This window comes from Scatophagus argus, chromosome 20, assembly GCF_020382885.2.
Source record: "Scatophagus argus isolate fScaArg1 chromosome 20, fScaArg1.pri, whole genome shotgun sequence".
NCBI lineage: Eukaryota > Metazoa > Chordata > Actinopteri > Scatophagidae > Scatophagus > Scatophagus argus.
In genome coordinates, this window is record NC_058512.1 from 8,118,074 (window position 1) to 8,141,774 (window position 23,701).

Below are 23,701 nucleotides of genomic sequence, written 5' to 3' on the forward strand. Positions count from 1 at the left end.
TGACGATGATTATCTTTCTACCCTTCCTGTGAAAACATCCTTCGAAAGGCCCCTACCGTAACCCGCTCAGGATAAACTCCGGCTCTGAGGAAGGAGGCTTTCCAAGCATCAACATCTTCCTGACTCTCACAGGCCAGTTCCAGCTGACGGTAGTCCTTGTACACGTTCCTGTGGACACACGGTGAGATCACAACCAAACGCACCTGAGCAGCCGTCCCAGAGCCGCAAGGTAACACTTTAGCGCAGGTTTTAGGTACTTAATTCTATTCCATTACATTTCAGAGGCAAATGTTGTACTTCACTACAACACATGTATTTCACAGCTACAGTTTGAGATTTGCTATACAAAACATGCAATCTTGCTGCAGATGGAATTACGCAAAGTGTAAAAAACTGACATCCGTAATGGAAAATTTTGATGTTGTGATATTTTTATTTTTACTTCAGCAAATCATCCAGATATTGAGCCACAACACTAATGCTAATGCTAATCCTTTCTTTTCATTTTGCATATTTCTGTACAACTGTTGCATACTCAGGCTGATATTTAATATCGACTTGATGGAATAAACCCCAGTGTCAGGTGATCAAAAACATGAATCTGTCGTGTGTGCGTGTGTGTCTGTTGATGTGTGTGCGTGCAGAGTAACACCTCTGCTCTGTGTTGAAGAGGGCGAAGATGTGCTTGCTGGACATGAAGCCTTTCTCCACATCGCGCAGCTTCAGGTTGTCCACCTGCAGCATGTACTTCTTCTCCTTCTCCTGCAGGAGGCGAAAGAGAGACACGCTGGTTATTCATGTGAGGGAGAGAATTTGGCTTGAGTGTAAAAAATGGTCATAGGGATTTACTGTATTTGCACTCACACTGCATATTTAGACCAAAAAAAAGCCACTGCAAAAGTCAATGCTGCATTATTATCACTGTGGGCTGAACGATTTCCTACTTCAGATTTTTCAGAATCAACAAGAGAATTAATAACAATAACAGGCTGGGGTAAAAGAGACGAAAAGAAAGAAGATGAAGGAACTGTGGGGAAAATTAGGAGTAAAACGCTCATTTGTTACATTAAACAACGGATTAAAAAATAGAGCAACATAGCGAGAGAGAAGAATGGAAAAGTCACATTCAGCCCCCGAGTCTGTGGTTTTGATTACAGCTGTGCAAACGAAAAAAAAGAGTGAGCAACAAATGAGAAACACACAAATACAGACAGAGAGATGGAGAGAAACCGCCTTCCAGTGTAGAAATCTCTCATAGGCCTACTTGTAAATCTACACACAACATGTGATATCCAGACATTCGACTACTTATGAATCAGGGAGCCTCAGGGTTAGTCATCTCAGTCTAACGCATGCCAGCACTCACTCTCCTTCTCTATCTCAGCGTCTTTCTCTCTCTCTCTCTCTCTCTTTCACACACACACACACACACACACACACACACACAGTGGTTAAACCTCTCAGAGTCTACTGTTACAAAATGAAGTTTCCGCATTTGCATGTGTGTCTGAATCCTTTACTATCGGCAGTAAAATTAGTAGTAAAAAAAAAAAAAAGAAGAGAGAAACCAAATATAGCACAGGGTAAGTGAGTTTCTATAAACATACACTAAACACATGCGCACATACACCCACACACACATAGAAGCACACACACTGCTTTGGTTGCAAACAGCACCTTTGAGCGCAGTCTCTAACTAACCTTAAAACCATCTGGATAGCTAACCACGGGCCTGCCCTGCCCGACCCAATGTGTGTGTGTGTGTGTGTTTTGCATGCATTTTGTGCACGCATGTGTGTGTGTGTATGTGTGTGAGTGTGTGTGAAAAAGAGAGAGTGAGACGGCGTTGTGTGTGTGAGACCAAACTGTTTCATCAAAGGATTTATGACCTGTGCAGCCAAATGGTCATATCCCCTAAATGCATGTAAAATCTCTCTCTCTCTCTTTTTCTCCCACACACACACACACACACACACACACACACACATTTGGCGGCAGCGGTACACCCAGGTGCTGTACGAAAAAGAAAAAAAAAAAAAAAACCTAAACAAGCAGTCGCCCCAGACCGCTGAATGCTGACCTCATCATTTATTGTGGCAGTGAGGGCAAAGAGGTCCCCCGTCCTCCATCTCCAGTTTGTTCAGTATTTCTCCATCTTTGCCTTCCTCCTGTTTCTTGTTCGCCCTTCAATTTTTTTCCCCCTCTTTCCCCCTTGTTCCCTCGATCCTTGGCTTTCTCTGTCCCTGCGAGTGAGCAACCTTGGACTCGTTCACACATTTTCCTCTCCTCTGGCCAGTAAACTCAGTCAGAACAGTTGGAAAGGGAGGAGAGACTAATGTATGAATGTGTGCATGATGTGGGGAAAGTACAGAGAAGCTGAATTAAAGCGGGGACAGAAAGGCTATTAACTATGCAACACATGTATGAGTATTCTTGCAATATTCCACATTTCCCACTTCGGGAGGGGTTCTCTCTGTCAATCAGCCCAACCTGCATGTGTGTGTGTGTTTTTTAATGCTTGTGTGTGTGTATGTGTGTAGTTGCGTTGAGGAGAGTCAGGACTTGAGCGCTTTCCCATATGCTCCCATAAAAACCAGCCAGCAATAGCAGACAAATGTACAGATTTCAGACATTAAGCACACGCACACACAGGGACACAAAAGAAAACAAACTCAAGCATGCACGCATGTAGCTGCCCGCTTGACATGCACAAGCTATACGAGATACATATGTATGAAGTATGCACACACACTTAATTTGACCTTTATCTGCAGCAGTTTATGTGCATGAGACCAACGTCTGTGAATCAGCTTTCAAGAGACAGAAACACACACATACTGGCAGTGAGGTGTGGATCTACAGTGCAATCAGAAAGTATTCACACTGCTTCACTTTTTGCACATTTTGTTATGTTACAGTCTCATTCCAAAATGGATTAAATTCATTTTTTGCCCCTCAAAATTCTACACAAAATATCCCATAATGACAAAGTGAAACAAGTTTGCTTGAATTTTTTGCAAATTTATTAAAAATAAAAAAAACAAAGTATAACATGTACTTAAGTATTCACACCCTGTGATCAATACTTTGTTGAAGCCCTTTTGGCAGCAATTACAGCCTCAAGTCTTTTTGAGTAAGAGCCTATAAGCTTGGCACACTTATTTTAGGGCACTTTCTACCACTCTCCAATGCAGAACCTCTCAAGCTCCATCAGTTTGGATGGGGAGCGTCAGTACACGGCCATTTTCAGATCACTCCAGAGATGCTTAATAGGGTTCAAGTCTGGGCTCTGCCTGAGCCACTCAAGGACATTCACAGAGTTGTCCTGAAGCCACTGGTTTGTGATATTGGCTGTATGTTGTCCTGTTGGAAGATAAACCTTCGCCCTAGTCTGAGGTCCAGTGCACTCTGGAGCAGGTTGTCAGCAAGGATGTCTCTGTATGTCTCTGTTCCTGCTGCCACAAAACATCCCCACAGCATGATGCTACCACCACCATGCCTCACAGTAGGAATGGTATTGGCCAGGTGATGAGCAGCGCCTGGTTTCCTCCACACATGATGCTTGTCATTCACGTTAAAGAGTTTAATCTTTGTTTCATCAGACCAGAGAATTTTGTTTTTTGTCATCTGAGAGTCCTTCAGGGGCATTTTGACAAGCTACAGACAGGCTTTCATATGCATTTTAATGAGGAGTGGCTTCCATCTGGCCTCTCTACCATACAGGCATGATTGGTGGAGAGATGAAGAAATGGTTGTCCTTCTTGAAGGTTTTCCCCTCCTCACAGAGCAACACTGGAGCTCTGTCAGAGTGACCACCTCCCTGATTAAGGCCCTTCTACCCCGATCACTCAATTTAGTTGGGCAGCCAGTGTGAATTTTGAAGGAGAAATTTAGCGCTGTGAATACTTTCTGGATGCACTGGACTGTCAGGAGACTTCCCTTCTGTTTGCAGTAATCACCAGGGGAAGTGCAACACAAAGTTTTGTGTGTTCAGGAATCCTGCCTGCCCTTGGTTTGCTGTGTGTCATTTAGTTTAATTTACAGTTAAGACAGATATTTTTTAAAACAACCTTAAGTTGCCTTGGTCAGTTACAAATTAGCAATGCCTGTAATTGTTTGTACATAATACAAAACTACATGTGGATCCACAATTAAGTAATCTAAACATTTGGTGTTTTCACTAACTCAAATCTGGTGTTGCCAGTTATTATCGATCAGCAGCAATACAATTAAAGTTCTTTGCTATCATCAGCTTCTCCGTGAGTCTCTCCAGCGAGCTTTCGTCCTCTCCTGGGACAGCCTCTTTCCGCTGCCTCTGGAGGGCTCTGTGGGTGGAAATGTTTTCGACGATGTCATGTCCGTGGCGCCTCACGTCTGCTGCAGCATCCTCATGTGTTTTTCTTACAGCAGTAAGGAGGAATTCGGTGAGCTCTGGTCACCTGTAAGGGTCTGTGTGGCTCCATGGATGCCGGATAACTGGCCGGGTTGCTGAGCTGCTGCGCTTGCTCTAACCGCAGTACAGCAGTGACTCAGCCCTGCTTTCAGCAGGGCGTTCATGATGTGACTAGAGCTGCGACTGGACAAAGGTCTCAGTCGCTGCTTATCTTCATCAGATCTTAAAGCAGACTGTCCCAACTGGGAAGGTTTGAGATGATATGGCCGTGGTTGAAGGAGGATGAGGGGTGGAGGTAAAAGAAGGCTGAGGGATGGATACCTCAGTGGGACTTTCAACCTCCACTGTCCTGAGATTGTTCTGAGAACAGGACCCCGAGTCTCTGACGATCTCAGCTTCCTTAATGGAGTCCTGTCTCAGATGAGCATGAATTCGTCCATCCTCTATCAATGTCAACGTCCAGAAGTTTGGTTCAGCTGGTTTAATAGGAGCCTCTCTGGCAATCAGGTCACCTTATAGGCTTCTGCATTGAGATGAGAATGCATCTTCCATGACTGACCAGAAGTTGTCCTCGTGAAAGTTTTCTAGAGTCTTCTGGGCTCTGTTGCACTTCCAGAAGTAATGCACATTTTGTTTTTTTCTCTTAATAACCCATTGTTAAAGTTGACCGAAAGATGTTACCTTCAATGGTCATCTTTTATAGTACTTGTTGTAATTCTGTCTTGATTAAACTGTATGATTACTTTGGAGGTTGTCGCGCTGTGTTGCATTGTTAGTTTAAGGGAATAAAATTCAACAGCATCGCAGGCTTCAACCTCTAAAATGATCATACACCCCCACAAATCAGTTTCAGTAAAAACTGAAACTATGATGTCCTTAAAGGTGAGATTTATTACAGGACTGTGTAGTGAGGTGTGATTGATAAACTTGTGTATGTCAGTGTGACTCTGCCTATGTCACCTTACCATGAATTTAACAAACACTAACACAAATACATTAGCAAAATATGGTTGGGTTGTGGCTGACCACCAGCTGAGCCCACATACTGATCATGAGGTATCGTGACAGTGACGTACCTTAATAAATTCATACTCAGTGAATTTGATTTGTGTATTTACAAGTCCTCTGAGCTCTCTGATGGTTAGCCATTTGTTTTTTCAATTTCCTGAACACCACCAGAGTTAATTGTTTTCTAATTTGATTTTCCCCTCAACCTGGGATACTGGCTTGTTCAGTCTTTCCCTTTCACCACAGCAACATTACACCCGCCTACACGTCTGATTTGACTGCTTTTCACACGCACCTCAACTTGGAAATAGTAAAATAAATTATTTTTATTTACACCTGAACCTAAAGTGTTTCTGGTTTCTGTCTAAACATCTACATCAGTAACATTTTATTGGTACACACACACACACACACACACATAGGAAGCAGCCCAGGCAGTGCACTTGGTATTCAACCTGTGGTGTTTGGAGCAGTGTGTGAGCAAAGTACTTTCCATGGTTTTGTTTTGCTAGTGAGTAATAGCAGCCTCATTATTAAAAAGCCAAAGGAAGTTCACTTTCTGGATTCATAAAGGCACTTCAACACTCTGCACACCATCCAAGAAACGTCTCAAGAAGTCAAACATTATTTCAAAATGTGGATGAAATATGACCTCTCTCTCTCTCTCTCTCACACACACACACATACACACACAGAAACGCCACAGTATGTATAAACACCAAAAACACGTACACGTGGGGACCTTACACAAACTGTATCCAATTAACACTTAGAAACAAATCTGAGTAGTATGGTGGGCAAAACCAAGAAGATAGTCGTTTACGGCATCCATGTTGTTTTAAGAGGCTGCATGTCTCAGCGTGTGTATGTGTGTGTGCGTGTGTGTGTTGATGGGAGTCTGATAGAAAAGTCCTGGTGACTTGGGCCATGCATCAAAGGGCTGCGGAGAAGCCGCACGGCATCTGGGAGCAATAACGCTGCCTCTAACCCTTCATTACCACAAAGACTGGGCCCTGGGTGGCAGCCAACGGCAATTTTCACAACCCTCCTCCTCACCTCCCTCCGTTTTCCTTTCCCTCCATTCTTCTACCATTCCCCTATTGAGTTCTGTCTTTAAAACAAAATTAAACACAGAGAGCATTTCTGTGAGTCTTACACTATGGGGATGGGGAGAGACATAAAAAGGACTCGTTGGGATTGAAGCACTTGTGGAAAAGCTTGTTTTGTGTCTAAAACCGATGCCAAATTAGAAGAGTTCAGACCAATTAAATTCATTTACAAAGGCGTATAAGGTTTGTTATGAAATGGCTCATTTAAAATCATTATTCTAAGCATAAAAGTTTTGCCAGAGGACAAACGTTTTTCAAAGGGGGAAAAAAAGGGCAGATATCGCTGATTCCACGCATTATCAAGCATTCTACTAACGCAAGCAAAATCTGTCTTTAGTGAGTAATATGTATTTGATAAACAACATCTGAGGAAACTAAATTTGACTTAATGCTGTTTGGACTCTATTTAAAGAAACATTTAAATCAAGAACAGCAAACAACTTAGCCGAGAGAATTACGATTGGGAATGGTTAGATTGGAGCTATTCTGGGACAACGTGTAAAAACACACAGCTGTTGATGACTCATGGAGCTACAACGTTGAGCAGTAATGTTCAAAACAAATCACGTCAGGCAGCCGGCCAGTGTCCGAACTCTCTAATACTTCATATATCATAGAAAGTGCTACTTGATAACAGTGCAGGCGGGAGGGTTTTTCTAGCTCGTCTGTCAGCTGCAGACAAATGCTTCAAGAAAACAAATCTAATCTGAAATGTCCAGTATCACAGGGACAGAAAATGTTCTTTGCCCTCCCCCTCCCCCTCCATATGTTTAATCTCAGCTGACTTTGCTGACTCCAAAAAAGTGACAGCCTTTGTGCTCTGCTTCGTTCTTCCTGTGGGAATGAGCACAAACACAAATAAACTTCTTCATGGAGAAAGGAAACGTGGTGACCGCATGACAATGACACATTCAGTCAGCGGTCCGGCTGAGCGCATGCTGGCAGGTCAGCGATACCTTCCTGTTTAGCATCTAATTGTCAAGCAGTTAACGATCTGCTCTGCGTTTACCTCTGCAGAGGGTCAGCGTAACAACCTAGGGGCTTGCTGGGACATGTGATCAATCACTGGTGACCACCAAAGAGTAAAAGCGGGCTGGGAGGTGGGAGGGGGGTCACCACAGCCCGCTAACCACATAAACACGTGAAAATCCCCACACGTCTAGCGGCTGCTGTCTGATAGAGGGCAAAAGCTCTAGTCAACCTGTGTGTTCAGTGTCTTTCAGTAGAACGTAATCACAGTTACATGGTGGCATGAAACCTGACGAATAATTCAGAGTTGCCTTATGAAAAGGCCCTGTGTACTCACAATTCATATATTCACATTTAAGCATATGCATGTGAAATCCAGGCCAGCATGACAAATGACGCCTAGAAATGATCCCTTAGTTTTCCAGTGTGAAACAAGTATTATTAGATATAATGACAAGTGCAAAAATGTGCTCAGAAGAACTGAAGCAGCACAGGCTAAAGGAGAAAAAAAAAACATGGTGGGCACTTAGTCTGACCCTAATCCTGTTTTACTAACACATCACAGTCATTTCATCATCAGAAGTACATGATCCAAAAACGGGAAGATCTGAATTAACTGCGAGGTCAGTTTTTATAGGAAAATGAGCCACCAGGATAGAAAATTTGCACGTCTGAATTAATCATGTTCTGCATGCTCTACAGAGAGCGTGTTTGGACTGAATACCTTCTACAACATGACTGTGCCAACGGTGGGCCGTTCTTAGGAGTGTAGACGCTTTCCTTTTTCCCTTAACATATTCACACATTTAAAGCTAGTGTTATAAAACTTCATATTTATGAACATAAAAATATCTCACTAATATCAGGGTTAAACATTCCATTATGTCCCATTCATGTAATCACAGGAAAGTCAGTCATTGTGATAAAATATATTAAAAAAATAGCCTAACATATAAAACTAAGAGTATAAATGCTGTCTAGTGTCAAGTACACAAAAGTGTGTTTTCTTTTTATGTGTCCCGTATCTGCTTTGTTTCCCAGTTTTTTTTTTATTGTTTTGGGGGGGGTGGTACAATCATGATGGTAAAAAATAATTTACAAAAAGAAAAACATACATTACTCATTTATCTCCTCAGGGCGGCAGGATAAACTTTGAATTATCCACAAAACCACCGTGTGTACCTTCCCGGCTGCCTTTGACATGCTGCGGTCGTCACTCATCTCTTGTTTCTCTTTTACAACCTCTAACCCCTTTTTCTAATGTTTTCTTTTACAGCGAGACACAGTAAATTGTTCATTACAGACTTTGGTGCCATTGTTACCATTTTTCCCCAACATTTTGTCCATTATATTTTTCAGACTTCCTCCAAAAGTTCTCACATCTTTGCTACACTCTTTGTCTTTTGCTCACTTTCACCAACTTTAGTAAATTTCACAGATTTATACATCAGCTGAGTCTGTTTCTTACTTTGTTTTATCTTTTTAAATGATAAAGAGACAGAGATAAGGGACTTTTATCTCTGAGCCTGATACTGCATTTGTAAGGCAGTAAAGATTGAGTTTATCTTTTCTGTTTATCTTTATGAGAGTCTCATCACCAGTGTGTGTGTGTGTGTGTGTGTGTGTGAGAGAGAGAGAGAGGCAGACTCTGCCCTCATTTGAATCCACATATTGCGCTTTTGTATCTGTAGACACCAGTTGCTACAAACTGGTGACAGAAAAAAGTGTTGATGTTGTAATAAGAATTTGACGTGTTACCTCTAAGTCTGAAAAACTATCTGCGAGCTTTCAGTGTGACTCAGCTGACTGATGACACTTGCGTGAAATACAGGGGATCACTTCCTGGCACTGCCTTTGCAGTCTTACGCGTTCTCTCAGATGAATCTGCTGTATGGGGTTTACAGGATTTGTCCTGGCCACACTGATGCAAACACACAATTACACCCACGTAAACTGACGGAGACGTTCGCTTTTTGCAATATCAGAACACAAAGACCAGCAAAGTCAGAAACTTGAGGTTTTTCATGACCGTATTAACCAGCACATGACAACACAGGCTAAGATGGAGTCAATCACTGTATTTGTGTGTGTGTGTGTGTGTGTGTGTGTGTGTGTGTGTGTGTGTGTGTGTGTGTGTGCATACTTTCTCAATACTTCTGGCCTAACTGACTAAGAGTTTGAAAAGGAAGCTGTCTGCCTGGTCATCCAAACAGTGGAAACAATGTTGGTGCGACCGCAGAGCTCCCCCACCCATCCACCCATTAAAATTCACTCCTTCCAATCCCGACACCCGAAAACTTATATGAGACAATAATGACAACTGATTTTCATCATTCTCTTTTCTGTCTTGTACCTCAGCTACATTTTCCATTTATGCTTCAACTCGCCGGGCGTCATTTTGGCCCCTTTTGGCCCCACATTTTTAAGTTGCTTCCTTCTTTCATCTCCATTTTCCCCTCCGTTTCTCTCACTTTCCCCTCCATCTCTCCCAGTACTGCTGACTCGTCTCTCCTGGGATTGTGCCTGCTTTGATTCGGAGCTCAAGTCGAAGCTCAGAAACCATAGCTAAAACAAACACACGGCCTTGGCTACCACTGCACTCATACACACACACACACACACACCTGGAAATTCTAACATTGATTACTCCTGTCTGTCAGGGGTAAGAAACCTAAATGTGAGAGTGTGTGTGTGTGTGTGTTTGGGGGGGGGTCTGTGTGTGAAAGGTGAAGGAGGCAAACTTTGACTACTTATGCCTCTACTGTGAATCACACACACATGCACACACACAACCTCTTTTACTCTGGTTCTGATTTACCAGTAGTATGTCACCCTTCACCAGCACCCACCTCCCCACCCTCTGTGTGTGAGTGTATGTGTGTGTGTGTGTGTGTGAGTGTGTTGGGAAGGCTGCAAAGCTGCATAAAGGGCTCTTTATTCAAGTCGGACAAGGAGAGGAAATCAGCTTTAGAAGTAAAAACAGAGGGAGCAAGAGAGAGATGGAGACCACAGGGCTGCACATCTGGAGTTATTACAAGGTTTCCTCCCACTTGCCAAGAAAACGCCGACATTCCTGCCCTCGCTACAAAGACCGTGGAGCCTCTACTCTCATCCAGCCCCACTCCTACACACACATCCATCACTCAGAAACCACATATGCACTCATATGTGCCATAAGTAGAGATGTGCATATGTTCTGGATGGAAGGGAAGAATATGCAGAGCCTATACATGCTTCCACGTGAGCGCACAAACGCAGACGTCCTCCAATCTGCCCACAGACGCTTCCTCTAAAAGGTTCCCTCCCTCGGCAGCCAGTCCCTCACTCCCTGTCCGAACTTTACGACGCACACGCCAAATGCATCTCACTTCCTGTTAACCTTTGACCTTCCACTTTCTCCCCGAAAGCCAGAGAAGAAAGAAAGAAAGAAATAAAGAAAGAAAGGGGGGAGGGAGCCAGACAGAGGGAGGAGGAGGAGAGAGGAAGAAGAGAGGAGAGGAAAAACGGGGGGCCGGCGAGCTCCTCCTCCTTCCCGCTCCATATCTCCTCTCTCTCTCTCCTTCCTTTTTCTCCTTCTGGCTCTCGAAGGGGAAACTTGATGGCCAGTCCTTTGCCACGTCGAGCCTCCAGCCAGTCCATCTTGCTCGCTACCGGAGTGGCTTTTCAGCCCTGGGAAGCTTTAGGTAGACGAATCCAAATGACGCAGAAGCTGCTTCTGAAGACAATCTGGCCTGGTTTCACCTCAACACCGTGGCAGCGTTGAATGAAAGGACGTCTAGAGATGAGTTGGGGCTAACCAGTCAAGAAGGAGAGAAAACAAACTTCAGCCAAGCAGAGACATCACTGAAAAGATGTGTGGAAGAGAAGAGAGACTGGCCAGTCGCAGGTATTCCCTCCAAAAGGAGAAATTTATTTTCCGTCTGGCATGTGTCAAGGAGGCAAAAGGTTACGCTTTCCGGTGTTTTAGTGGGAGGTGTTGGGCCACATTTAGTACAATCTCAGCTGACCACAACTATTCACAGATAAGTTTCCAACCAAGAGAAACTTAGAGCCCTTGAGGACCAAAGCCTTTAGGTGTTTCATCATCTTTTGCTGACAGCTTCAGCTTTTTAAACTGTTTATAACATCTAAATATCCTGTTTTTTTATTTATTAATTCTTGGTCTGCCAGTGAGCGAGGGCAAACCAAAGTTAGTTTGTACAAATTTGTCAGCTTTTGTGTGTTCTCATACATTTGTGGTTGTGTCTTTCTATGTGCATTAGCCGCTTGTTATTTTCAACAAACACCTCTAGAAAAGGCTTGTTTTTGTGTTCTTTTTAAACAAAATAATCCTCAGACTGAACAAAATGAATGAATAATTGAAAATTCTACCAATAATTTCCGAGACAAGGAAATCCCTGAATAGATGGTCAGATCGAATCACCAAAACCGTCTGGTGTTTTTCCTCCAGAACTCAGTCTGGAATGCTGCTTCTCACAGCGGGAAACAGGAGGGAATGTCGTTGAATCTGCCAATCAGTGGCTATCACATCTGTCTAACCTCTCCTCCTCCTCCTCCTCCTCCTCCTCCTCCTCCTTCACCTCCCTGCCGGCCCCTTTATCCATCCCTCACACACTGTTTCTCCTCCAGCCCGCACAATCAGCCTCATCAGCACATTGTGGCCAGCACACTCTGAGCAGGAGGAGCTGGACTCCAGAGTCTGGTACTGGAATCACAGTGAGTAAAGTTTAAAGTGTGTGTGTGTGTGTGTGTGTGTGTGTGTGTGTGTGTGTGTGTGTGTGTGTTAGAGAGAGAGAGAATCTCACAGCACCTTCATACTAAGCTCATCTGTGGTGGCATCAGTAAAACCCTCTCCACAGCATCCTCCAGCCGCCCAGCCCGCCTGCCCAGTGTTCAGACTACCTGTTCAGGAAGTAGTGGTTGTACAGTAGTCTGCACATTGGTTAGGCTGGCCGGGGAAGCACTGGCCGACTCAAGGTGTCCGACAGAAGAGAGGGTGAGAGCGCTCCACAGGGGCATCCAGCAGGCACAAGCGTGTCAGGCTTGATGACACACAGCACCACCCCTCCTCCATCTGGACAAGCCCAGTGACAAGCCTAAAAAAAGCACCCAAAGGCTTTACCACAGAGGACTGTCCCTCGCCTATCCAGGATTTATGAGTGAGGGATGCAAAAGTCCCAAACTTTATTCTGCTGTCTGTAGTGTTTTTTGCATTGTTTGATTTGTCGCTGAAGATTGAAAGCTGATGAAGATAAAATTGTAAAAAAAAAAAAAAAAGAAAGAAAAAAAAAGAAAAAAAAGTTAAAAAAAAGTTTGAAATAGTTGAAATAAAAGTGATTGGAGATCTATTTGACGGTATTGTATTTTTCTTTTCTCAAGGAAGTAACGCAGGGGTTAAACAGTCACGAAAATTAAACAAATACTATTTAAAAATGGGATACCCCAACGTATAGATTTACTCTCACACAGGTGATGGCTGCATGACATTGTCAGCATGCTGGGTTATTTTTATTTCTGCAAAACCGAAAAGTCCAACCGAGAGGCGAAGCCAGAAAAAGTTCAACCGCACCAAAAAAATGAACGCTTACACAAAAAGATAACTAAAACACACAGTAAACCCCCAGCGTCGAGATGTGCTCTTGACCAAAATGTACAATTACGTCTCTGCCTTTCCTGCATCAACTTGTGGCTGCTTTACCTCAAATGACCATGTAATGTGCAGAGAGAGGCAGGAAGCCACCATACAAAAATGTTGAAAGAGCAGCCAGTCTGTCATTGTCTATTTGCCATTTTTACCAGCCTTTGTATAGCCCTCCCAAAAAAAGACAGACAATTTTTGTGGCTTTAATGTTTGTAGGTGACATCATGTGAAACGCTACAAGTTTAGCTTAGACCCCCTCCCGTCCCCCCTAAGTCTCATTTTCCATTATGTTTTCTTTTCTACCTTCACCGGGGCCACAGTTTGTCTCCCAGCGTGCCTGTCTTTGATAAAGCAAAGCCACAGCGCGCCATTTTGAACTCCCTCGCCCTCTCGAGTACACAAAAGCAAAGTAGAGGGCAGAAACATTCACACGGTGTCCCATCACAGAGCATCGTCTGCAGGAATGAAAACCGCAAACCAACCTGTTTCCATTTAGAGCCCTGCCACCATGTCGCAGCCCCAGGAACGTGCACACAGAAGTGCACAAACACTACACACACACACACACACACACACACAGTATAGCAGCATGTTTCTTGTGAGTGTGTTGAAAGCAGCAGTCTGCTGTTTCCCCCCAGGATGTTTACAGCTGGGATCACCAGGCAAGTCTGGCTGTCTGGCAGCTTTACAGCAGAAGTAGGGAAACCCAGGCACACACACCCATACACACTCACACTCACACACACAAGGAGGCAAAAGGGGACATACATCCTACAGACACTGACGGATCTTATCTGTGTGTGTCTCTGTGTGTCAAAGTCAAAATGTCCCTGTGTAAACGCACAAATTTGATAATAAGAATATATGAACGTCCCTTCTGCTGGAAGTCAATAAAATCACAGTCATGTGGGTTTTTTTCCCCTTATGTACATTTTTGTTTTCTTTTCAACATTTTTTTGTCCATTCACATCTCCCTCCCTCCCTCTCTCTCTCTCTCTCTACAGGGCAGCCTGATTCAAAGAATTGGCATGTCCTGTGGTAATACAGACCAGAAGGTTTTCTAGGCTCTCACACACACTCACCCTCACACACACATACACACACATGCACACTAACCAAAACATCCTGGCACCAATAGTTGGGTTGAAAGTTATTATTAGTGTCTGGGGGTGGTGTGTGCATGAGGGTTTCTGTTAGTGTGTGTGTGCGTGTGTGTGTTTTACCAGGTTGCGGCAAGGGTTTTCCCCATGACGAGAGGCAGTCAATAAAATGGAGATGCACTGTTTTGTGAGTTGGTGTGAAGAAATACGTGAGTGTGTCTGTATGTAAATGCAAAAAGTGCACAAAAGGATGCACTGAAACAGTTTTTCTTCACAGGCAGTCATGAAACCTTTTCCAAGTTTTTATCAACTGTGTATACTTTGGCATGTATAAACCCAGGTGCACATGTGAGTAAAAGCTCACGAGTGCTCTAACTTCGAGTGTGCTTCATGTGTGCTCATGTGACCGGACTGTAAATAAAACTGTTCAGTCTGGATGGAAATCAAAACAAAAACTCATTTTTCTGTCTCTTTTCTTCATTTCTTTTTGAAAACAAGACAATTTTCGGTGCTGCAGTGCCATTCGGCCTCAGCGCTGAGTTTTGGGTCTCCTCTGCAGCCTCACGGCTCCATGTACAAATACACAGAACAAGAAGTGAGGGGGAGACGGAGGGAGGGGACAGAGGAGAAGGAGAGGGTGACAAGGAAAGACTGAGACAGCAAAAGAGTAGAAGAGGAGATGGGAGGATGAAGAAGAGTTTCCTCTGGTTTGGGGAAAACCAGTGAGGAAGTTTAAGGGAAAGACGGAAAATGAAAGGAGGGAAAAAGCATGAAGAGAGGATGTAAAAGCAAAAGCCTTTTCTCCTCTTTCTCGTCCACCCTGTCTCTCCTCTCTGTGCTCCCACCGCCACTTCTCCTCCCCACTTTCTCTCCCTTCACATGGTCCTTGTTACTCCTGCAGCTAACCAGCTAACCAGAGACACTCCTGCCTCCCCCCTCTCCTCCCCTACAATCCAGTCCCCCTCTTGCTCCGTGCCCCTTCTTTGAAATGAAGTAAATTTATTAGAAGCAGCTTGAGTGTGTGTGTATGTGTGTGTGTGTGTGTGTGTGTGTGTGTAATTGGGAACAGGGCAGGGCAGGGGGCTCTGGTATGCACATGTGTGTGCCAGCTTCGGTGTCTGACATACTGGGGGGTCTTGACTCTTTGTAAAGGGCCTTCTGAATGCTACACACACACACACACACACACACACACACACACACACAGCGAGCAGAGCGGCTGTGGCCAGGGCCTGGAGACAGCGAGACTGTGGCTAGCTCCTAATAGTTCAGCAAAGCATCATGGGACACCGCTATGACCAGTCAGTCCACTAACAAAGCATACCAGGTCAAATCATCTCAGCATGCAGAGGACGAGCAGTCATTTTTGCCAGTGAGATGAGCTGGAATGATTTTTGGACCAAAAAGTGGAAAAGTAAATCTGAATGTCTCTGATGGAAGCTCATGGAGAATAACCTCCCAGATCCAACTCTAATAATTCTCCTGGTATTGTAATTTGTTGGATTTTTTTCTCAAAAAATGAAATGCAAAGGTGATTCAGACCCAGGTGACAAAGATGCAGCTATCCTCCATCCATACGTACATTTTCTATACTGCTTTATCCATACAGGGTCTCGGCTGGACACTATTCCAGCTGACTACAGGCGAGAGGCAAGGTCCACCATGGACTGGTCGCCAGTCAATGACAGAGCTGACACACAGACAGACAGACAATCTCACACACTCACACCTAGGATGTGATGTAATGTAGCCAATTAATCTCATTTGCATGTTTTGGGTACTGTGGGAGGAAGCTGGAGAAAACCCACACAGACAGAAGGAGAACATGCAAACTCCACACAGCAGTGCCCAGACCCGGACTCGAACCCAGAAGCTTCTCACTGTGCGGCGACAGGCACCACTGTGCCACCCATGTAGATATCACTCGCAGTAAAATGTAGAACACGGGCTCTTTGATATTTCAATATGACAGTTCAGCTGTTGGAAATCACAGGCCTGCAGGGAAATCACTTGGACTGCCTTCACAAAGATGCGGCATTTTTTAATTTTTCGTTACTTTCCACAAAACCCTGATTGCACCAACGTGAAAGACTTTTCTCTGAGCCAGGTTTTAGCTTAGTTTTGAGACTGCCCTGACATACCACCTCTGCTGAACATTGTTTATGGATATAAACTTCTAACTTCTAATTATTTTTCAACTGTACAACACCCCACTTACCACTTAGACTTTACTCAAACAGTTAAGGGCAAACCAATTAAGGGCATCCTCTTAAAAAATGTTGCTTATATCTTATATTTATGAAAAAATGCGCAAAAATTCCACTAAAGACATTATATTTTGATGACAAATGAGATGTAATTTACGGCAGCTGATTCTGCTGAGTTCCTTCTTTGCTTGCTCTTTTCCCAAGCATTCCAGTCCTGCAACAAACTAATTATTTTACCCTTTTCATGCTGCTTTTGTTCTTTAGACAACACTACAAAGCAGATAAACAAATGCCGTGTCAGTCTGACGGATGCATTGACTCTGAATGGCGGCTCTCTGACTGATGATTCACATCATCAGATTGAAGACCTCAAGCCTTCAGCTACGACTGCTGAGGAGAATCTAACTAAAATGTCTTTGAGTTTGACTGTGTGTGAACACCATCTCACCTCATCATCCTTATACCAGGACAGGGACTCGGCGGTAAGGACGAACCAGTATTCCTTTGCGCCGCCCTTCATGATGCCGATGTTGTTGATGGTCAGCCAGCCCTTCCTTATCACCTGAGGGACACAGAGGCAAAAAGAGGAAAGTGATTATGAATTATTACAGCAGGTGAAGATGACTATATCCCAAAACTAACACAACATTTGTTAATCGGTGGATGTCACACACACGCGTGCCTACACTAACATGTATGCCGAAGCACAGTAAAATGTAATGTCACCGCTTCTAGTGGAGACAAGAAGCAACTGCCACAAACAACAGCAGGGTGAGGGCTCACCTACACGACTAAACACAATCCTGGCATTCTTTTTATCCCCCCCTCTACTTCTTTTTCTTCTCTTTTTCACTCTCTCCACCATACAGAAACTATACACACACACAGTACATGGTGTTCATGTTATTTACCTTGAACCGATCGTTAACTCCTCTCTCCGGCTGAATGAGAATGTGGAGAGAACGTTACAAAGCTACGCCAACGCAGGGCATTTAAGTAAAGACCAGATACACAAGAATTGGTCAAGTACCAGCAAATTACAGCTGGCTGAGGGGACAGCAGGAAGGGGACAGCAAGCTGGGATGGGGGGGGGGGGTCAAGGGAAATAAGGAGGTTACAACAAGAGTGGCCCGTGTCAAACCTTTTGGAGGCCATGCAGAGAAATGCAGGAACCTGATGCTGTATGTGCTTCTTAAACAGAAGTGCTGGATCAAAATCCAGATTTCTTTCATTTCCAACCACCGCTCTTCAGCTATTCTCTCCATCTACTCTCTGCCTCTCTGTTCCGCTTTCTTGAAGATACATCACTTGTTCCCATACTGATGTATAATCTCCTGTTAGGTAGACTAAGTATAAAAAATATTCCTTTTCCACACTGTGTAACAATGCAACATATTCTCTGTTTCATTTACGATTTGACTTTATACTGAGTAAAATAAGCAAATACAGAGATGCAGTTCTAACACCGCAAGTCATTTGTTTCAGTTTATATTATTTAAAGTTAAAATGATAAAAGAGTAAGACTGCATACTACTTTGCAAGACAACATTTAGATTATCTGACCTGATGAGCATAATAAATTTACATACTAAATAACTTTATCTCAGAGGGCTTGACATCATCTCACTGTCACTATCCTCAGACCCTCAGCTTGGATGAGGAAAAACTTCGCGCACACACACACACAAAAACCTTAAAGATTCAAATGAGAAGTTCTATATGTGAATGTCTGCACACTTTTACAAATCCCACTCTTATTCAGTATTATTTGGTATTTGATACACTGAGAGACTTTCATCATAAAACCCACTGATTATCTAGCAGGATTAGAGACTTCAATACAAAGCAATGCATCTTTTCATCAGTATATTTAATGATAAGCCCGTAAATCTGGGCTTTAAGGGGTCCTGCAGTTTTCAGTACGGAGGTCAGAGTGTTGTTTAACAGAGAAAACAGAAGCTGTGAGGCCAGCTACATCCATCTGTAAACAGGAAGTGAACATCACCACTTTGTTTAAAATGTGCCCCTAACCTTTGACCCCCAACTTGGGTGGTTGTTATGACAACTGACAATGACGGAGGTGGCATATGTCTGCTACATCACAGGTCTTCATTTCCCTACTTTGGGTGAATTAGGGAAAGGCAGGGAATAAAAAGATGAGACGGAGGGAAGAAGTCTAATATTGTCTTTTCTCACTCTTTGACCTCTCTCTCTTTCTCTTTCTTCTTCTTCTCCTTGCAATGTCATTCAAAACCACATGAATGACTTTTTCTTTATCTAGTTAAAACTACTCCTGGGGGGGGGGTCTCTTGGCTGTCAAAGTAAACTGGCCTCAGTGCTGGAGTCATAAAGAGAATCTCAAAACTGAGCCTTACAACAGTACTGAGGGTTACATAACAGGGAAGCGAATGCTGTTATTTTGTAGTTTTTCTATGTTCTCTCCTGTGCTGCAACTATGTGTGTAAATGTCAGTGTGTGCGTGTGCCTGCAGGGGGGACACAAGTGAAGAAAAAAAGGAAAGGGAAGCAGCCAAGCATTCCCATGACAGCCACCTGCCCATCTACTGTTAGTGAGTAGGAAGCTCATTTCATATGCAAACACACATTCATTCATTCATTCATGCACTCAGCGCACATGAAAGACATACAAGTTCATACAGATTCATGTAAACTGAGAGAAAAAAACATGAGCACATATGCATGAAAACCCACCTGCAGACATGCACAGACTCACACCTACATACACTCACATTTCAAACACACACACACACACACACACACACTACTCACCATGATCTCATCCTGAGGCAGAAAAGCCACAGAGAGGAGGACAACACAGTGAGAAGAGAAACGAGACAGCAAAAAGAGAAATCACTGAGAGGAAACAAGAGGGAAACAAAAACACAGACACTGGAAAAACAAGAGCTGAAGAGAATAAGATCAAAGGTTAAGATTAGGATCTATGAGAGGATCTACATGCATTCAGAGCAAAAGCAGAGAAAAAAAAATCAAAATCTGCCTTTATCTTTGTTATCTTGACTGCGTACTCGTTGATCTGACACTGTGACCTATCTACAGCAGCCAGTTTTACTGTGGGGTTTGTGTGTCTGTGTCAGACCACATCTAGATTAAGAACAGTTTTGACAAAGTGCACCATGAGATAATGTAGATGATGAATTTTCACTTTTTTTCATACACACTACTACACTTAAATGAAAACATCACATGTATCACATGATTGTCTATTGCTGTGTGCATTTTGTTGCTGACCCAGATAGAATTTTAAAATTTCCAGCAATTGCCTGATTAAAATGATAGATTGAGGATTGCTCCACCTTGGCAGAGGTATTTGAGTGCTTTCCATTTGATAATATAATGATCACTGCTGTTAAAGCCATAAGCTGGAGGGACTCTCCTAAATCTCAATAAAACTATGGCCTGATATTTTGCAGCCGACTTCAGATTGTGCTGACGTCACTGTGACTCTCGGCAAAAGGACGATTTGTTTCATGATTCGACAACTGTTGTCCATTAGCGTGTAACATGTACAAGGGCTGCACAGGGCTGTATTGTGCAGGACATGGACTGCTGCCCAGGGTAACAATATACTGTATAGCTGTGCTACATTTAGCATGGGCAAAACAGAGAGCTGAGTGCTAACAGAAGAAAGCCTCAGGGAAAGACTGTATGAAATTCAGATGTCCTGTTGCTGGCCAACAGATGAAACGCTGTGGATGAGTTCAGTCTGGTATCATGTTCCTGTAGCTTGAAGACAGATGCCTCTGTACTATTATCTGTAATATGAAGTATATGCTGTAAAATAAAAGTGACAGCCTACACTGGACATGACAGTATGTATGGAGCGGTCAAAGTACCTGGTTGCCAGCTGCTTTCTTCTTGCTCATTTGGTTGATCCTCTGTTGAGCGCTGCACGACAAAACAGGAGTTACTGAATTTTGGCCTTAATCTAAAAATGAAGTGATAAATGTCGAGGCACTAAACACAGCAGTGACAACAGACTGATATTCACTGTAATGAGAGAAGAAAAGAACAGAAACTCACTTGGCAAATCCAATAAAGTCCTCATGGTTGGTGTTCATGTAGGACAACTCAATATCTATCAACAGCAACACCTGCACAGAGTGATCATTTTTAATACTTTTAATTATAGCTTGAAATCCTTTTTTTCCTTTATTTTGTGTGCTAAGCTGGAAATCATTAAAAGCTATTGCAGCAGTAAGCCAAAATTAATTTCACCTACGACAAAGTCAGCTTATTTTCAAAGAAATACGTATAGAATTTCCATTCTTCACATTTCATCGATCTTTCAAATTATTCTGGTGGTACAGGAGCAGAAGTAGCACACATTGCCCTGTGGCTGGTTTTAGATCCACAGGTGCTTTACTTTTTAAGCAATCAAAAGATCATAAAATACATAAAGTGTCAATTTACAGTACACAACAAAAAGAAAACAATATAAAAATGAATAAAACAGTCACAAGTTCATCATTTTATTTTCTATAAAGAAACCCCCTTCTGCACCACCATAAAACACTCACTTTTCCTCACTGTGTGTGCAGATTTATTCTGTTACCTGATCCTTAGTGCGGTTCTCTCGGTCCCTGATGTGTTGGGTGACGATTCTCTCCATCTCCTCTCTCAACATAGGATACTGAGCCAGCTGTGAGCACAGAACACAGTAGGTAGGCAGCAAAAGGCATACGTACTCACACATACACACTCAAATATACATACAAGCATCAGTTAACCGCTAGATTACTTAACTCACTCAGCCACGACACACGGTTCCACCAATACAACAAAATATGGCACAGAAACGTAATTAAACAGGTTAATGTTTTGAGGAGTTATCCCAGACTTTGCTCTAGTCCCTGCACACCCTGACCAGTGGGTGGATTGTATCTGTTTGCTGGCAATATGGAAAAAATGCAACAGAATAGTGCAAAGTCTGTGATATTACCACACAAACACAGAATAAACAATGTTCCTGGCAGAAAAGATTCTTTTTCCTAGCACACTGTGGGTCTTTTTTCCATGAGCTCATTGCAAACCCACGAACGCACACATTGGTGGGCCTCCAATGTGACACAAACACATTTGGAGAAGTGTGAGGAAAGAAGAAAAATCAAAACCAAAATCACACCGCAAGAAAGAAAAATATACGCTGTTTTCTTGCAAGTTCCAATGCATCTTTCATGTCCGTCAGATGGTTTGGTGAGTGAGTGGAGATCATTTCTGGCTCCCAAGCTGATTTACTGCTTCCTGGGTTTGCTCCAATTGCAAAGCAGAGAACATCTATAAAGAATGCTTTATAATAATGGGACACACTGTTATGGTGAGTGTGAGTCTAATTACTAACACTAAAACTAATACTGTCAACACATAAGTGCCTCTCACAGTGCTCTTTGCTCTCAATACTGCAAACTGGAACAGAGTCGAGCAGCAATTATTCAGTCATCACTTTGTAACTAGACACAGCGGGTGTTGAAACAGTGTGGATGAATCTTCATGAGTTCCAAAATCAAAAATGCTCGAGCAAAAGTTTAAGATAAAGTTTATACAGTGTGCAGGAATACTTTGATAATCCATTAATCATTACTTAATGTAATTAATGTAAGGATTTGACACATTTCTCTGTCATCTATGAAATTGAAGAGTTTTTGGGTTTTGGGCTGTAGGTTGGACAAAAGATATGAGCTGAACATGTGACTTTGGGCACTGGGTGTTAAATTCTTCTTCATTAAGTTTAACTGAACACAGTTTTTTTGGTATTTGCAACTGGCATTAATACAGTGTAAGGTAATTCAAAAAATTGTTATCAGGCAACACATGTTTCTGATGTGTGTACACCTGTGCTTGTTACATTCTTATACTGTAAAAGTTAAGGACAACAGAACGCAAGGAAAACGTTTTGTTTAGGGGAGTAAATGCTCAATTTTCAAAATGTTATTGTCTGTATCCGAGCAGAAAAGCACAAGCACACAGCGTAAAATCATCTCCAAATGTGTTGTAAGAGCGTAACTTTTGATCATTGGGTTAAATTAGCATCAGTCACTCTTCTGAATTTCAGGAAATATGTGACGCTTTCAACCAGGCAAGCATGGATTGTAACTAAAATTAATGATGTCACCATTGTCCCATTATTATTATTTTTTTTAAAACTAATTTGATGAGGAACACTTAATGGTTTTCACTCAAATCATAAGGAACTGTGAAATCCATCAAAATAAAACAAAACCAGTAAACGTGAAAATGTGTTTGATGTCAACATAAACTGTGCTAGTGGAAAGGTGCATTGTAACTTGAAGACAGACTAAAGCTGTCAAAATCTGATGAAGAAGTAATACAGGAACACAAAACTGACAGTGGAGGATTGTTTGTTTGTTTGTTTTTTACAAATAAGACAGCAGGCAGAGACACTAACTGATTCAGAATAACATGCAAAGGAGCAGGGAGGCACAGAGGGAGGGATGGGAGAGAGAGGGCGATGGAGGAAGACTTCAAACTGACCCCTTTGTGGATTTTCCCAAACACTGTATATTAAAATACAGTATCTTTAAATACAGTATGTCTCTGTAAGTGAAATCAAGATAAAAGTGTGACAGAGAAGAGAAATCCAAAGGAGGTCATGATTTCTTTTTTGGCTTTGCGATGAAGCAGCTGGTTCAAAGGGTTAGAGGATGACAGCATGGACAGGACGAAAGAGAAATTAAAAGAGAAATAAAGAGACGCTCAAAGTATGTCAGTTAGTCAGTGAGTGGAACTACACAATCAGTCACCATACTGACAAAGACGGAAAAAAGACTAAATTAAACCAAAGGATTTTTAGACATCATGAGGTCAAATATGAAAGAAAATAATCTAACATGCAGGTTAAGAGGCAACAATTTATTTGTCAATATAAGGCCAATAATTGACAGAAGACAAATGACAAAGAAAGCTTAATTAAAATGCGGGTTAGATGGTTACACTAAGAAGATCTGGAGTAAGGATAGACCGATACTTGCCAGCTGAAGTAACATATTATTGAGGAAAGACAATGTCAGCCTATTTGCTTTTTTTTGCAAATCTTAGTCTTGCCCTCAATATGCACATAACCTACAGAAATGTTAAAGTGGATATTTATTCTGAGTTTGCATAGATTAATTAACAAACAATGGCAGGGTGATGCTTTCTAGCCACAACAGCAGCTAGTGGCTCTAGATATTGTGGTTTTGGCTGATCAACCCACCACTTAAGTCTGGTCTAAAACAA

At 42.6% G+C, this 23,701-nt stretch overlaps 1 protein-coding gene and 1 long non-coding RNA gene across 3 annotated transcripts in view; one reads left to right on the forward strand and one right to left on the reverse strand.

The window, feature by feature from the left end:
• Window positions 1-23,701, reverse strand: part of dnm1a (dynamin 1a) — a 50,308-nt gene that overhangs the window by 6,644 nt on the left and 19,963 nt on the right. For both annotated transcript variants that reach the window (XM_046375721.1, XM_046375720.1), the window contains exons 11-17: window positions 21,021-21,107; window positions 20,489-20,559; window positions 20,302-20,353; window positions 19,217-19,228; window positions 16,876-16,989; window positions 653-762; window positions 57-168 (exon numbers count right to left, since the gene is read on the reverse strand). In XM_046375721.1, coding sequence (XP_046231677.1) covers window positions 57-168; window positions 653-762; window positions 16,876-16,989; window positions 19,217-19,228; window positions 20,302-20,353; window positions 20,489-20,559; window positions 21,021-21,107 — 558 coding nt within the window. The remainder of the gene's footprint in view (window positions 1-56; window positions 169-652; window positions 763-16,875; window positions 16,990-19,216; window positions 19,229-20,301; window positions 20,354-20,488; window positions 20,560-21,020; window positions 21,108-23,701) is intronic.
• On the forward strand, window positions 10,995-14,031 carry LOC124051923. Its single transcript, XR_006841892.1, has 3 exons — window positions 10,995-11,365; window positions 12,109-12,195; window positions 12,339-14,031. It is a non-coding gene; the product is annotated as an uncharacterized LOC124051923 (long non-coding RNA).